Source organism: Anguilla rostrata, chromosome 6 (assembly GCF_018555375.3).
Source record: "Anguilla rostrata isolate EN2019 chromosome 6, ASM1855537v3, whole genome shotgun sequence".
Taxonomy (NCBI): domain Eukaryota; kingdom Metazoa; phylum Chordata; class Actinopteri; order Anguilliformes; family Anguillidae; genus Anguilla; species Anguilla rostrata.
The window spans coordinates 36,002,079-36,016,630 of NC_057938.1; the positions used below are offsets into that span (position 1 = coordinate 36,002,079).

The 14,552-nt window shown below is 41.8% G+C and overlaps 1 protein-coding gene across 1 annotated transcript; it reads right to left on the reverse strand.

The window, feature by feature from the left end:
• Positions 1-598: 598 nt before the first annotated feature.
• LOC135257031 (homeobox protein OTX2-like) lies at positions 599-6,927 on the reverse strand. The gene is made up of 4 exons (XM_064339404.1): positions 6,580-6,927; positions 3,634-3,863; positions 2,890-3,041; positions 599-2,383 (listed from the first exon to the last, which is right to left on the reverse strand). The coding sequence occupies exons 2-4, from the start codon at positions 3,728-3,730 to the stop codon at positions 1,763-1,765; spliced, it is 870 nt and encodes a 289-aa protein (XP_064195474.1). The 5' UTR covers positions 3,731-3,863; positions 6,580-6,927; the 3' UTR covers positions 599-1,762.
• Between the last annotated feature and the right edge of the window lie 7,625 nt (positions 6,928-14,552).

A 14,552-nucleotide genomic window follows, 5' to 3' on the forward strand; every position in this document is an offset into this window, starting at 1 on the left:
TTATCTCGAACTTAATAATTCATTTTGGCTTGTAGGCCTACTATATTGCCACTAAAGACTTGAAACAACGAAAGGATAACCCAATTCAATTTTATAGATTGACAAGGAAACTTATAAACATGGGCAAGAAAAAGATTAATTGAAGTTCATGATTCGTAATATGAATTGTATCACCAATACTGTCTGTGCGTGCGTGCCTGCGTGTGTGTGTTTTATCCAGTATAGCCAAGAGAATTCTTGTATGTTATTGGAATGCAAACTGTTCCTTGAGTTCGTTACCAGGCAGCCGCCTAGATGGCGTACATCCTATTGTGCTATTAGTGCCATTATATAGCCTAACGTAAAACACAATTAAGACCCTTCTCTTTAAGATAACTATTGTGAAGGTCAAGTGTGTAGTCGATGACAATAGAGAAATTTGGTCTGTTAAAATGGCTAAACGTATGTCATACTAAGTTAAGATTTCACGTGTCCTTTTTATTTTACTGTTCCAGCGATGACAGTCCCTAAGACTCCATACACCTTTGCCGTCATGTACACTGTAGCGTAAATACATGTGGGCTACTACTGCCTGACTTAATGCCATTTTACCGTCAATGATGCGTATTCATTATTGTGTATTTATTTCCCTCCAACGGGGCTGGAACATACGTAGGACGTCCGGAATTGAGCGGTTTATTCACACATGCAATGTATTTGCCACTATTTGCAAACGGGCAAGTCCCGACATTTAGATTGAATCAATTGTTATGATGACAGAGTGTTCGATGAAACCACTTTTATTGTGTCCAAATACGGCGGCTCACAGTACCAGCATTGGAGCCACAGGTCCATGTAGAGGGGCTGGTATCCACAGGAGGACGACGACCACAGGGAAATGTTTATCAAGATTATTTTCCCAACCAGAACACTCTTCATAAGTTTGGGAAATCCTGATCTATATTTTAATAATTGCTCATTGTTATTTCATCATATTAATACTTTTTCCCGTTCAAAAAAACTTTTAAATCATAGCAGGCTTCGCTGACGCAAAGCTCACAAATTGCATACAATAAAACAGGTCACAGTTTTGAAGGCTATCACAGAAAGAAAGAAAAAACAAAACATATGGACCATTGATATGACACACTGATTGTCTCTTGAAAACTACATACTGATTCCTTATAAACATTTTTCTTAAATAAAGTAGTGCATCTAGTTCGCCGCAGGGGCGCGCAGTCCACACACCGTCCTGATCAAAGAGTCCTTCCATTTACCAACTAGGAAGTAGGTCGGCAAGTTTTAAGAGGCTTAAGAAAAGCAGGCCCATTCCAAGCACTTAACCAAAGAATTGAGTCTTGGGCGTCGTTTTTTTGGATAACGATTTGTTCCGTGGCTTTGATCAAAGTTATTGAGAGTTCACTGCTCCACATTTCTCTTAAATTAACCAACAGGTGCCATTAAGCGGCTGACAGAGAAGGCGCACGCATGCCAACAATGAAGCCTCGTGTTTCTGCATTGCGAATTTAACAGAATGGGAACTGTGGCCAAAGCTTTGATGATTTAATAGCTGTCATCGGTTCATTAATTGGGGGGGGGGGGGGGTACTTTGTGGAGTTGAGGGGGTGTGCCACCAATATACCAAATGTTGCATCCCGGGCTTGCTCGTAGTATCCAAATCAAGTCCTTCTCAGGCATATGTCTGAATATCGCGGCGAGGTAACGCGCCTTACTTCGGTATTATTTTTGAACAGTCAATGTAATTTAACGCCGGTCGTTGGCTTCACAAAACCTGGAATTTCCAAGACGAGGTCTGATCTTTGTAATCCAAGCCGTCGGCATTAAAGTTCAATTTCCAGGATGCCGGTTGATCTTTGTAATCCAAGCAATCGGCGGCAGAGTTGAACCCCAGCCCAGATGCTCCGTACCCCTGAGCAGATAGCGAAGCTGGGGACTGGTTGATGTGACTGGTAACAGTATTAGCACTCATTGGACTAAGCGCTGACCCGGGCCCTGCTATCTGGTGAGGCACGGAGGAGAGGTAAGACCCGCAGTCCATCCCGCCAAAGTAAGAAGATGATCCGCCGTAGCTTTGGCCGTATCCAGATGCTTGCGTATAAGTCATCGGGTATGACCGCTGCATACAAGATGAAGAAGTAGAGAGATGATCGGAAAGGGGGGAAATTGAGGCTGGGCTCCAGATGGACACCGGGGCGCTACTGGCGGAGACAGTAGGGACTGGGGTAATGGTAGGGGGTGTGAACTGGCCGCTCGCCCCACTCTCAGAGCTCGCTTCTCTGGCCGGGGAACTTTTCTTTTTGACTGGTCGAATCTTGTTCGCCCCTCCGGTCTGCTGCTGCTGTTGCTGCTGCCGACATTTTGCCCTTCGGTTCTTAAACCAGACCTATAAATGAGTACATATTGATTACTGCGCTAATCTGTGGTAAAATTCAATTTGTACACTGTGTATTTATTGTTTGGCCTGTACAACAGACTTCCTTTTGATAGGCTACAGAAAACATTAGGCTAACATGCACGGGTATAGATGTTACACTGATGCATGTCTGAAACAAAAAGTTTTAAAATCATACCAATGAACTCCGATTAATATCAAAAGAACAACGTTGTCGTACCGGCCTTCCTGAGTTAAACGAAAATGTCAAAATAATTCCTTTTTTGTGTTTCCCCTTAAGTCTATGAACAGCTTTAAAGCAGAGCCTCTTCTTAACAAGGATTGCCCCTATTGACCTTTTTATTTAAAGAACACGGGCACTCGGCCGTTTTCTGTAAACGAAAATTGAAAAGCCAAGTCCTAATTAAAGGGTATCCAACATAATCCACCGAGAGGGAAAAGTTTACTTTCAATAGTGCAACATATTGTAGAGGTTTAAATATGCCGGGATTGCTCACCTGTACGCGAGACTCTGGCAGGTTTATCTTTAAGGCCACCTCCTCCCGCATGAATATGTCAGGGTAGCGAGTCTTGGCGAAGAGGGCCTCTAGAATGTCTAGCTGAGCGCGCGTGAAGGTCGTCCGTTCGCGTCTCTGCTTACGAGGTGTAGCTGCAAATAATAAAAAATACAACACGACAATATAAAAAGCCGACTTTTTATATTTAAATTAACACAATCTTATTAAAAATATATTGTTGCCATGTATTCTGGTCTGGTGGTCAATGTGTCTTACACATAACACACGGATATTTGTAGGCCTATGCCGTATATGAAAGCAATATAGGTGTAGTGACCAGCATTTAACACGGAATAAACATTTTTTATTGAGGGATAACATTAAAGAGAACTCGATCAAAATATGCTGCACAGGGTTCTCGCATTAAATAGTAGTCTGTTGGCTAATTATGTGTTTAAAGTTTATGCCCTAGGGTAAGCAGAAATTTGTAAATGTTACCGTTATATTAAATGCATCACTAGCTTTCTGGGGGTCATGAAATATGATTAAATTTGGATTATTAGCCCTGCATGGTATAAAAGCTGCTTGATATGAACGTGAAACATAAAGCCTTGTCCTAGGTAATTGTCATTTTAAATGCACCAATGTGCCAAAGAAAGGCACTGGAATGAATATTTGCGTTTGTATGTGTCGTTATTTAAATGGTCATAATTATGTCATAAATACTAGATAAAATGACCTTACCTGGGTAGCCCACGGACGGATGGAGGAGATCCATCCCGGAGGTAGTTATGCCCAGTCCATTGACTGAGTAAGGTGGTTGCTTAAGATATGACATCATGCTAAAATTAGAATCGAGGGCGACGCTGGAGATAATGATGAAAATTATACAGTGGCCTCTTAAAGTCCTTGGTTACTCAGGTTCAGGCTTTTTCCGGTTCCGGGCAAATTCACGTGAAGACTCGGTCCATAAACTACAAAACAATGGTACAGATTATTGATAAGTACATTAAGCAACGGTTTCTCCTGGTTTAATTTCTTCTCTGCTGAATACAGCGCTCCGATAGCTGTACAGGCCAAGTTAAGAATGAGCATAGTCCTGCTTGTGCTGTGCTCTTGAAGGAGTCCCGTGGCCCCCAGCTGTCCCCGTGAACTGACCGATGCTCTGTCTGTGACAAACGTGTCTCCACTCCTCAGAAAATCTACATCCCATTCTTCCAATACGCCTTTTCTGGAGAACAAAACACCTTCGTTCAAATGCGCACACATGGCCGTCACGAGAAGTTCAATTTGCATAGGACCCACAGGTTCGGATCAGCTAATTGTCTCAAACACAGGAGACTTCATTGGGGATCTTACTGAAGACAAAGACCACTGTTGACCACATAAACAATACAGATAACAAAAACCCCATTGGCCAGAAACAAAAGACACAATACAGAAAACTCACCGCGCTCAATTTGGTCTCCATTAAACTAGCACAGCATCTTTATTCTAATTATATCGGCTGCCTTTGTCTGCGTAATGGCAATCGCTGGATTTAAATAGAATGTAATTAAAATGCGAACAACGCCGCTTTAACAAAAAACTTGTGGAAGGTCTCCTACATTGTGCCTTCTTTCTTTATGACGAACTCTGATTTGTTTCTCCGTTTCTTCACGTAATCCCCCCCCCCCCCTTCCCTATTTAATGTGTTTGATTTGAAAACTGAGAACACGTTTATTATGGCATTGGCAAGTGTTAAAGCTCAATAATGATTTAAGGTTGAGCAAACAAATAATTTTATAGTGCACAGCTCCTACATTTTTTTCTGCTGGTGCAACTCGTTGCTAATAACGTTCAAATCCTCCACAGAGTTCATGACGCCAGTCTGAGTCAGTTAACCTAAATATTGGACTTGGGCCATGGAACACCATAGCCTACGACACATTTCTTATGCCTGTGTTCTCCATACATAGCCAATACCATTTTCCCCCCACAACAGCGACCAAGAAGTAACTAAACTGTGTAATTTACAGAACGAAGACATTATTTTAAAATATAGGAGAACCATAACCTTTCACAGGTGTAGTCAGTTTGGTATCCCTTACTTCCGTTATCACATTACCTTTCCAAAAGTCATTTTATCGATGTGAATATTTAATTACCTAGTTTTTATTTTTTTTATGTAATAGAATTTGTATTTTTTTATTGTAACTCCACGGTAATGTATACTATAGGTCCTACTTTAGCTTGTTGCGTTTTTATTATGTTTAAATTAATCACATGCCATAAAATGCCATGTCCATTTTACACACGCGCCACGCACGCACGCACACACACACACACACACACACACACACCAACCTGTAGATCTGAAACTGTTGCAGTTGATCTCCCTGTCTTCTGACATGACCCACAATGGCACTTCTTATATATAACCGTTGCCCAATTCAACCTGTCATCTGCTCATATTGGCTCAATAATAATTAGTCTCTCCAAGAATTAATTATAATAATTTTTGTTGTTCCTCTTTTTAAAATACTAATCAAAGAGATAATCCGGACGGCACGCGCTCCCTAATTAGAGGACGCCAGCATGGACTCGGCGCGGCATTTGGTGTGATTAAATTTCTACTTTGTGGAAATTAAACACAAAGACAAAGACTGCCATTTTGATTGTCAGAACCACTGAGTTTCTACATCCCCATTCTAAATTGACCATAAATGAAATGTTTAGAAATGAATAGAATATGGCCTATGATTGTATAGATGTGGAGGGACGAGGAAATAATAGACTATAGGCCTATTATAAAATAAAATCATTTACAAAGATTATCAAATTGTCTAATTTTGCCGGATGAAGTAGCTTCATTTAATGTTTTATTATCTCAGTTGGTCTAAAGTATCTCCAAGATGAAGAGGTTCAATTTTGATATTTAAATGAGTAAATCAGCCACATGACCTTGCATAAAAAATAATTTTCCGCCGTACTTTTAAATGGTTTGACAGCTTGACGTGCCTGTTCCAAGTGCGATTACAATATCGATTTTCACTTAGGCCTAATCAATATGGCAATTTTTTCTAACGTTTGTAAATGTGTATTTATAGTGTTTCCGAGGCTAAATTAATGAACGAATTAAATGAATGAATGAATAAATAAATAAACGAAAACCTGTGCAATTGAAATTGGCATGCAAGCGCGTGGCCGAATCTGGATGATATGGGGGGGGGGGGTAAGCAATTTTGTGGCGAAAATCTTGAAAACACGCCTCCCCAATTACTGCCCTTTGTTATGTTTTCATTTACATTGCAAGTGACAAAACACGATGGAATCCAGAAAGAACTAAAACATGGGAATGTCTCAATTCACACCTTTTAAATATTCAATTTAAAGTAATGCTTCGAATAAAATTAATATTAACTCATAACATCGTGATTCCATATCTTGGATGGTGACATCGACTTCAAAACTACTGGATCTATGAGATAGGGACATTTTGTTTTTGATCGGACATAAATATATTCATATGGACATTTGAATATTTGGAATTATTTTTCTTAAAGTAAAATTTGCCTGCTGGTTTACCTCACTTTCTCGAAATAATTCCCATAGTCTGGTCCCAATCCGAAACCAGATGGTTTGATACTTTATTTATAATATCGCTTTTTTAGAAAATTGTCAAATCTATAATAATGATAGCACACTTACCTCAATGAGAAGTTTGGATTCTTTTTAATTCGAAAATATTAGTACTATAAGATGGTCGCACCCTGGAGGACAGCTTGCAGAGTTGCTGAAATCCTGCAAGATATAAATATACCAATCCGAAGAAAATATCAGCCTACTCTACGCGTCAACAGTCTTTCTTAGAAATCGATGCAGCTGCGAAATTGTATGGGAAATACATAGGTTTTTTTGGAGGCTTTGTTTTTGTAATTTTTTAATTATTTAATTATTTCTCTTTTGATTAAGTTGCTTAGATTCGAGATATATTTGAAGCACACATCCAATGAGAGTGGACTTCCTAGTGTCGGATCCGCTGCTTGCTTTTCTCCAGAGGAGATTTTCTGAAAGGCAAACCACGCCAGCAACTTTTTTTTTAACGTAAACTCCCTAGCCAATAGCGGCTCCAGGGGGATTGTCAGCGCAGTCCCCCTGGAAGGAGAGGGTGGCATAATCATAAAATTGTAGCACACCTCACAAAATACTATGATGGGATGTAGCAAGGTCACTGCATCACTATTCGCTGTGGTGAATAGCAGGGGCACGGGCAGCGGATGGTCTGATACGTGAAGGGTTTTATTATTATGTAGCTATTACGCTTTAACGTGGGTGTACGGTGTTGTTAGCAACCCCCCTTTAACAAGAGCGCGCCTCGAGCGCATTCAGCTGAGAATGATCTCCTGAGAGAATCAGGCGATAGATCCTCCTCATAAACATAGCAAAGTGACGATGACAAGCTGGGCTCCCAAAATCACACGATTAATTAATAAGAACCGTATTTAATATCCTTTCACCACAGGCCCCCGAGGACTCAACAGCGTAACGGCAAAGGTTTATATAAGCAGTAAGCACTGCCTGTTATTCCACTGCGATGGTAAAATTAGGTAATTATGTTCCTCAAAAAATAGTGTTCATTATTCACAGGGTGCCATAACGCAAGGAGAAAGCGGAATATTATATTGGGGGGGGGGGGGGGGGTGGCGAATTAAACATTTTAAGAATAGTCTTGTGTGCGAAGGAAATTTAATAATATTTCTTGGCCAGCCGAGAGGGTAAGGCCTAAAGGCGACGTTAAATTATAGGCTAACTTAGAAAACACCACCTACTTACCGTGTGCACCGCTTCAGAGAGGACAAACACTCAGAGGCTCAGCACGTGTTGGAACTTGGAAGTGCTGCGCCGGCACAGTTTAGACTTTACCCCTTTCCAGAGCATCTTTCACTATTGGGAGCTTATCCGAAGATCTGATAACGGGAGTAGTGGGACGGATTGAAACTGTGGCATTTTATTTATCTCTGTCATAAAATATCTCGAAAAGAGAATGTTGGAAAAACGAAAGGTACGTTGGGATATGTTTTGATCGACACATTGCCTCTTTTTTTTTACAAGATGGTAATAAACATTCCCATGCAGCGTCATGCATTTGTGATATTGAAACTGAACTAAAGGATAACCTGAAAAGACATCCGAGGGAACTGATTCAGTTGACAAATTATAATGGTGATGATTGTTTTGAATAAATCTGTTTAACATTTAGAAATGTTACGTTTGCTGTTACTGAGCTGTGTATGATGGGGGGGGGGGGGGGGGGGGGGGGTATTTGGACGATTAAATATGCGCACATGCGTTTGATTGGATTGTGTGTGTTTTAATGTGTGTAGCCTACACATATGCACAGCGACTTGGTTATACTAGCTAAAATCAAGAAGAACAAGCTGTATCTTGAGCGATGTGCTCAAGCAGGAAAGCCTGTCAATACGCCAACAGCGCGTTATAAATTGGATAGCCTATTGGACTACACTTCAACCACATATTTATATTTTGTTAATTACTACACTGTCTAAATGAATGAACATAAGACGTTTTTTAGATGCCGTTTTGACAGACGGGGATAAATATGCGCAATGCGTTTATCCGGAGACGTGTTTACTTTTCTGATGTTTGCGCAACTTCTTAGTTTTGAACAATTTTATATATTTTTTTATTTTTAATACTGCTCTGCATCTGGAAATTGTTGTATTAAAATGGAAGGCGGCTCATCAAGGTAAAAGGGAATGTTCTCACGTGTGTTAATTGCCGCCTTTACTTTCCTGTATAACTGTTGTGTCTGTGTTGGGAAAACTAATTGAAGGGTGAAGTGCCGAGGGAATTCGAATTTTAACCCGACACTCCACAGTAGAGTTTCATCATAAGCCATACTCAAGTTCAACTCCAGTTCTCAATTAATGACATGTATTATACTACTAATAATAATAACAATAATAATAACAATAATTATTATTATTATTATTACTACTACTACTTCTACTACAGCGTTATGTGACAGTGTTTTAAATGCAAGTAAACCTACTAATAATTAATAATTTTTCACCAACCCCTAAATAATTTGTATTAGTTTAGAAAGCATTTTATTAATGTTATTTTTTTCTCCCCCAACCGATCACTGGTAACACTTCAGAATTTCAATTTTGCCACACTGCGATTCTGTGATTTCATATAAGCCTGTTTACACGGCGGAACTGTTCTATGATATAGGTTTAACTGTGCAATAGGCATTATATTACATTTTTGGCACCCATCATCATCACGAGTCACCTGCTAAAATGCACTGTTGTTCACAAGCAGGAACAGCTCATATGGTAAATGGACTGCATTTATATAGCGCTTTTATCCAAAGAACTTTACAATTGATGCCTCTCATTCACCCATTCACACACACACACTCACACACCAACGGTTAAAGGCTGCCATGCAAGGTACCAATCAGCTCGTTGGGAGCAATTAGGGGTTAGGTGTCTTGCTCGGGGACACTTCGACACGCCCAGGGTGGGGGATATTCATTTATATTAATTTGGGCGAATGAGGGGGCGAGCGGAACTGAAACGCTCAGTGAACTGAGTGGGGCAGTGTACTGAAATTTGAATGGACTAAACAGGTGTAGGGGATAAATGACTGACCACCCCAGGCGTCATTTTTAGGCATATGCATCTGCATACATAAATCTATCTTCGGTCCTTGTCCCGCGCTCTCCCAGGGTTGACCAACACGCTGAGTGGGTGGTACAAACTGGTGCCACTCCATTTTTTTGCGGGTCCTGGTCCTTCCACGGCTCTGTCACAGACAGGATAATAACTATCCTGCAGTCCGCCCCGCCTCTGCCCTGCCCCCTCCCCTCCTCAGCGAGTGTAGGTTCAAAGCCGGAGGAACCCCAAGCCGAAAATTTGGCTGGGCTCTTTCAGGTAAATTCAGTTTGAGAACTGGCCTGCGGGAAGGCATTCATGGCACCCCAGGGAGATGGTGCCACTGTGCAAACTTTGTGCATAATCCCCTGTATTAATTTAGAAACTGGCATCACTCAGGGAGCCAGGATTGTTCAGATCATTGTTATCTCACTCGTCCTACTGTGGACATCTCGCCCCTTTGCACAAGCACAAATATATCTATATATATATATTTGTGAAAGTTGTAGCATTGAGTTATTTTTTATAGACATAATTGAAATTAACAGCATATTGGGATAATGCCATCCTCCTCCTCAGTCATGGAGGTTTTGGTTCTGTAAGGTGACTATTTAAATATCATCACAGTGTGTGGAAATTAGCTAACAACAGATGCTAACACGTTCAGACTTTTTCATGAACAGGATGAAAATGCTTTGGATGCCATCCCAGTGTGAAGATCATTTTTCTGATGACAGTGACATATTTTAATTATTTCTCTACAAGCGCAGGGTTTGTTGATTCTTGTTGTAGACAGTGTTTGTGCCTCATCCAAACACCATCTCTCCTTGACTGACAGTTTGGCTGTGTCCCCAAGCTCCCTGCCTGAGATTTTCAATTGGAGTCCCTGTCATTGGCAACATTGCCAATTCATCAAAATTCTTTCATTTTTACTTTTTCTCTTTAAGCCTCAGCCCGAAGAGGATAATACCTCAGTAATAGTACAATGTGCAGGCCACTTCCTCAGACCGCACAATGACAGGTGCAGGTGTGCTTGTGTGTGTTATACACTTCGGCAAGTGTGTGTGTGTGTGTGTGTGTGTGTGTGTGTATGTGTGTGTACGTGTGTGTGTGTGTGTGTGTGTGTGTGTATGCGTGTATGTGTGTGTGTACATGTATGTGTGTGCATGTGTGTGCGTGTGTGTATTTGTGTGCCTCTGTGTGTGTACGTGTATGTGTGTGTGTGTGTGTGTGTGTGTGTGTGTGTGTGAATTTGTGTGAGGCTGGGAATTCCCAGTACTCCATCTGTCAGTCAGCCCCTCCCCACCAATTTAGGAGGGTAATCAGGGCTTTCTCAGAGAGAGGGGGATGCCCAGCCTCCAGAGACCACTGGCGCTACAAGCAGCAGCAACCTGAACTCCCAACAGGGAAAAACAGTAACTGAAACAGACAGAGACATCAGCTCACCATTCTGGCATGTCCATCTCTCCCTCTCTCTCTTTAAGTGAGCCGTTGCAGTGCAAGCATGAGCCATTCGCTATATGATTTCCACACAAACCTTGAGTGAGTGCTCCTCATGCCTGGTCCAGGAGTGACAGGAGAGGGTCTGCCAGTTTTTGTATTCACCATAAAGTTATCTATGAAATTAGACCTCATAAACCCATTGAGGTGAGAAAAGTGCAATAAACTAAAATGAACAGCTGTAAATAATGAAGTGCTGAGTAACAATGAAAATGAGAAGACTCAGGAGAAACAAAAGCACTACCATGGGAACACATCGCTAATACTTTTCATATACTGTAAAATTGCACCTTTACTTGTCACTTTACAGAAACAAAGAGCTGCAATCTAAATGATGTGAAGTGGGTAAAAATGGAAGACCAATGATATATTTCTTAACAGAGATGGGATCTTGCAGGGGCTCCTACCTTCTCCAAGCAAATTAACTCAACAATGGTTAATAGTTTGCTTCAAGCAGGGTGACCTCTATCACCCAATCATGACCAGACTGCTTACCACATAGGTGAAAAGGCAGGTGACTTTATTTTGTTATGAAGGACAATGATTTCAGTAAAATGTCCTCCTGCCAAATGTGTAGCTCTGGGTTCTATATGCTCTCATTTGCCAGGGCATGCTGTGTGGTGGACCAAATAAATATATATAGATCCTGCCCTACTGTTTTATCCTGCATTATTCACTGTTAGAAACTACAGACTAGGTGTTAGTATTAATTTCCTTCCTCTTACTGGTGTGTATCATTTCTCACATCTCTGGTTTTCTTTCTATTGAATATTAAATTCGCTCTCACAACCTGCTACTTGTGAGGCTACAAAATCTGGTATTTAACCTGGACCTGTAAAATAAATCTCTCTCTCTTTGCCCAAGCTCTCTCTCTCTCTTTTTCTCCTCCTCTCTCTCTCTCTCTCTCTCTCTCTCTCTTGCTCTCTCTCGCTCTCTCTCTCTCTCTCCTGGTGGTTGCTGGGGGCACTGGGTAGCATGGGGTGGAATTTGTGGGATTTTTGGGGGCTAGACTGGGAGAGAATGATCTCAACTCAGGCAGAGAGGCAGTCTTAGGAATGTGAAGGGGGAGGGGCAGAAACATTTTTAGTACTCTTCCCCCATTTTTTTGTCCCCAGATGGAATGACCAATCACGAATATATGCGCATGCACCCTCCAGAATGTATGACAGGCATCCGATCAACCTAGAAGAGTGATTGGGTACCTGTGGTCTATGCTATGAATCGATGGGTACCCTACTGACTGAGACACCCTCATTGGGCAGTGCTATGGCCAATCGTGTCATAATAGGTGACCTTCCTGGCTACAGTTGGCTCTGGCATGGTCAGGATTTGACCCAGAGTATATAGCACACTTCTCAACTTCTACACAACTGCATCTTTAGCGTATAGCTACATCTTTTCGAATTTATAATTGTATCAGTTAAAGAGTATTTAAATATGCACATGCACATGGAATCATACTCATGCACACACAAATACACACTGTGACTGTGGTCAGTCTTATGGGATACAGTCCAAGTGTATGTTGTCTGAAAGAAGTTGCCAGTGAGCTGTGTGTTACTACAGGCCTGTTGCTCACAGTTTTTTTTCTTGTTTGGAGTGATGTAATGTCGGGACTGCCATGTGGCACGTTTGCTGACAACTGTTTATTGGAGCTGTGAAATGCTGGTCGAGGAAGGTTAATAACGTGCAGAGCCAATGAAATCTGAACATATTGTAATCACCAGGCGAAGTTGCCTTACTATTTAGTCAAGCTAATTAGATGTACATGGAGTCAATTTCTTTTCAGTCACAACTTCACCTACGGGTCTAATTGTCAGTGTCAGTCTGCCGTGAGTGGACGTTTACTCATCTCTTGTATTAATAACGTTGTTTTGTAAATGTGTGCTTATTTTGAAATACATAATTATTTTTAACGGGCCTGGTTTGTAACTAGTATCAAAAAAGCTATGGCTCCTGTTTTGTTGTTTATTCTAGTTTTCACACAAATGATTGACCATGCCAGTAAAAGAATGGCCATTAAGCATTGAGCAGGTACCACTGTAACACCTGTATAGCCTTGCCATGAAAAGAAAAACCCAATAAATAGTGGCTAGTTGCTCCCATCCATGTCATTCATTCCTTCAAAAACTACCCTCTGGAGGAACATCTACCACCTGCCAGGAAGAACTCCTATAAAAAAACATTTGTCTAGGAAATTACAGTTTTCAGTAATGGGCTAATCAGAGATTTGGACATGAGGATGTTGCTGATAGTGACCAGGAGATGTTGTGTGAATGCCTTTATAGTTATGTGATGTTTGATATTTTCATATTGTTGTCCTGTTTTTGTTCAGTGTACATTTCTTTCATCAATGCATTGTTCCTTGTGTTGAGCACTGAGCTGAAGGAAAAATGTCTTTTTAAAAAAAAATTATTTATTTATTTAATGGACGATAAATTGTTCTATTCTATTCTACTTTGTCACTGGATTTTGAAATGCTCAGTGTTAAATCAGCTCTTGCAGAACTGGCCCGAGTGGACTCACAAAAACTCTTTTAGAGTCGAATTAGCACTGACCAATTACTGTGCACCTCTACAGTACGTGGTAGGTCCTTCCTCTGGCCACCCTGATCTCCTTGATAACACAACTAATAAACATATTTTAACTAATGATATACAGTGTAGGTTTTTGCTAATGTATGATTTGCTTAATTGTATAAGAAGTGATGGCAGACCTGTCCTGAAAGTAATTGAAGAGCTTTGTGATGCTCATATGGGGGAGAGGAGGGTTGAACACAGAGGTGTGCTATTCCTTAGTTCCACAAAAGCACAATGTAGAATGGCCCAGAGCGGAGCCGAACCCCTTCACTGGCTCACTGGCTGAGGGACGTAATGGCTGAGCGTGTGGGGGTGTGGGTGGGGGTGGGGCAGTGGGTGGTGGGCGCAGGCAGGGGTTGTCCTTGTCCTTGCTGCTGTGTCGTTAACCTCCCACGGCCCCAGGGAAAAGCAGGGCTACAGTTTAAGCCTCAGCCCCCTGGGGTTGGGTCGGCGGGGGGGGTGGGGGGGGGGGTGCATTCGCGGAGACAAATCAGCAGGTTGGCGAGCTTTTGGGGGGGGGGGGGGAGAGACAAACAAAAACGCAAGCTGGGATCCCCTCGGCAAACAGCCTCCTGCCGTCCCCCAGCATCTGTGCACAGCGGGCCGTGGCACATTCACATGTATGCGCCACCCGCCCGTCATCACCCACACCGCCCCTGTCATCACTCGCTGCCGGGGGACCAGGCACGCCCCTCACATGCTGATAGGAATCCAGCCCCCCCCCCCCCCAACACCCACCAGTCCACAGAGCATTCCCCTTTTCTGTTTCCAGTCCCTACACACACAGCAACACTACTGCTTAAGCATGTTCCTGCCCTGATTACAGATGAGACTGATTTCTTTCTAACTCCTGGAAATTTTATTTCGAGTTCGTGCTCCCAAAGGCCAGATGATATGGCATGGTACATTTATGTGTGTA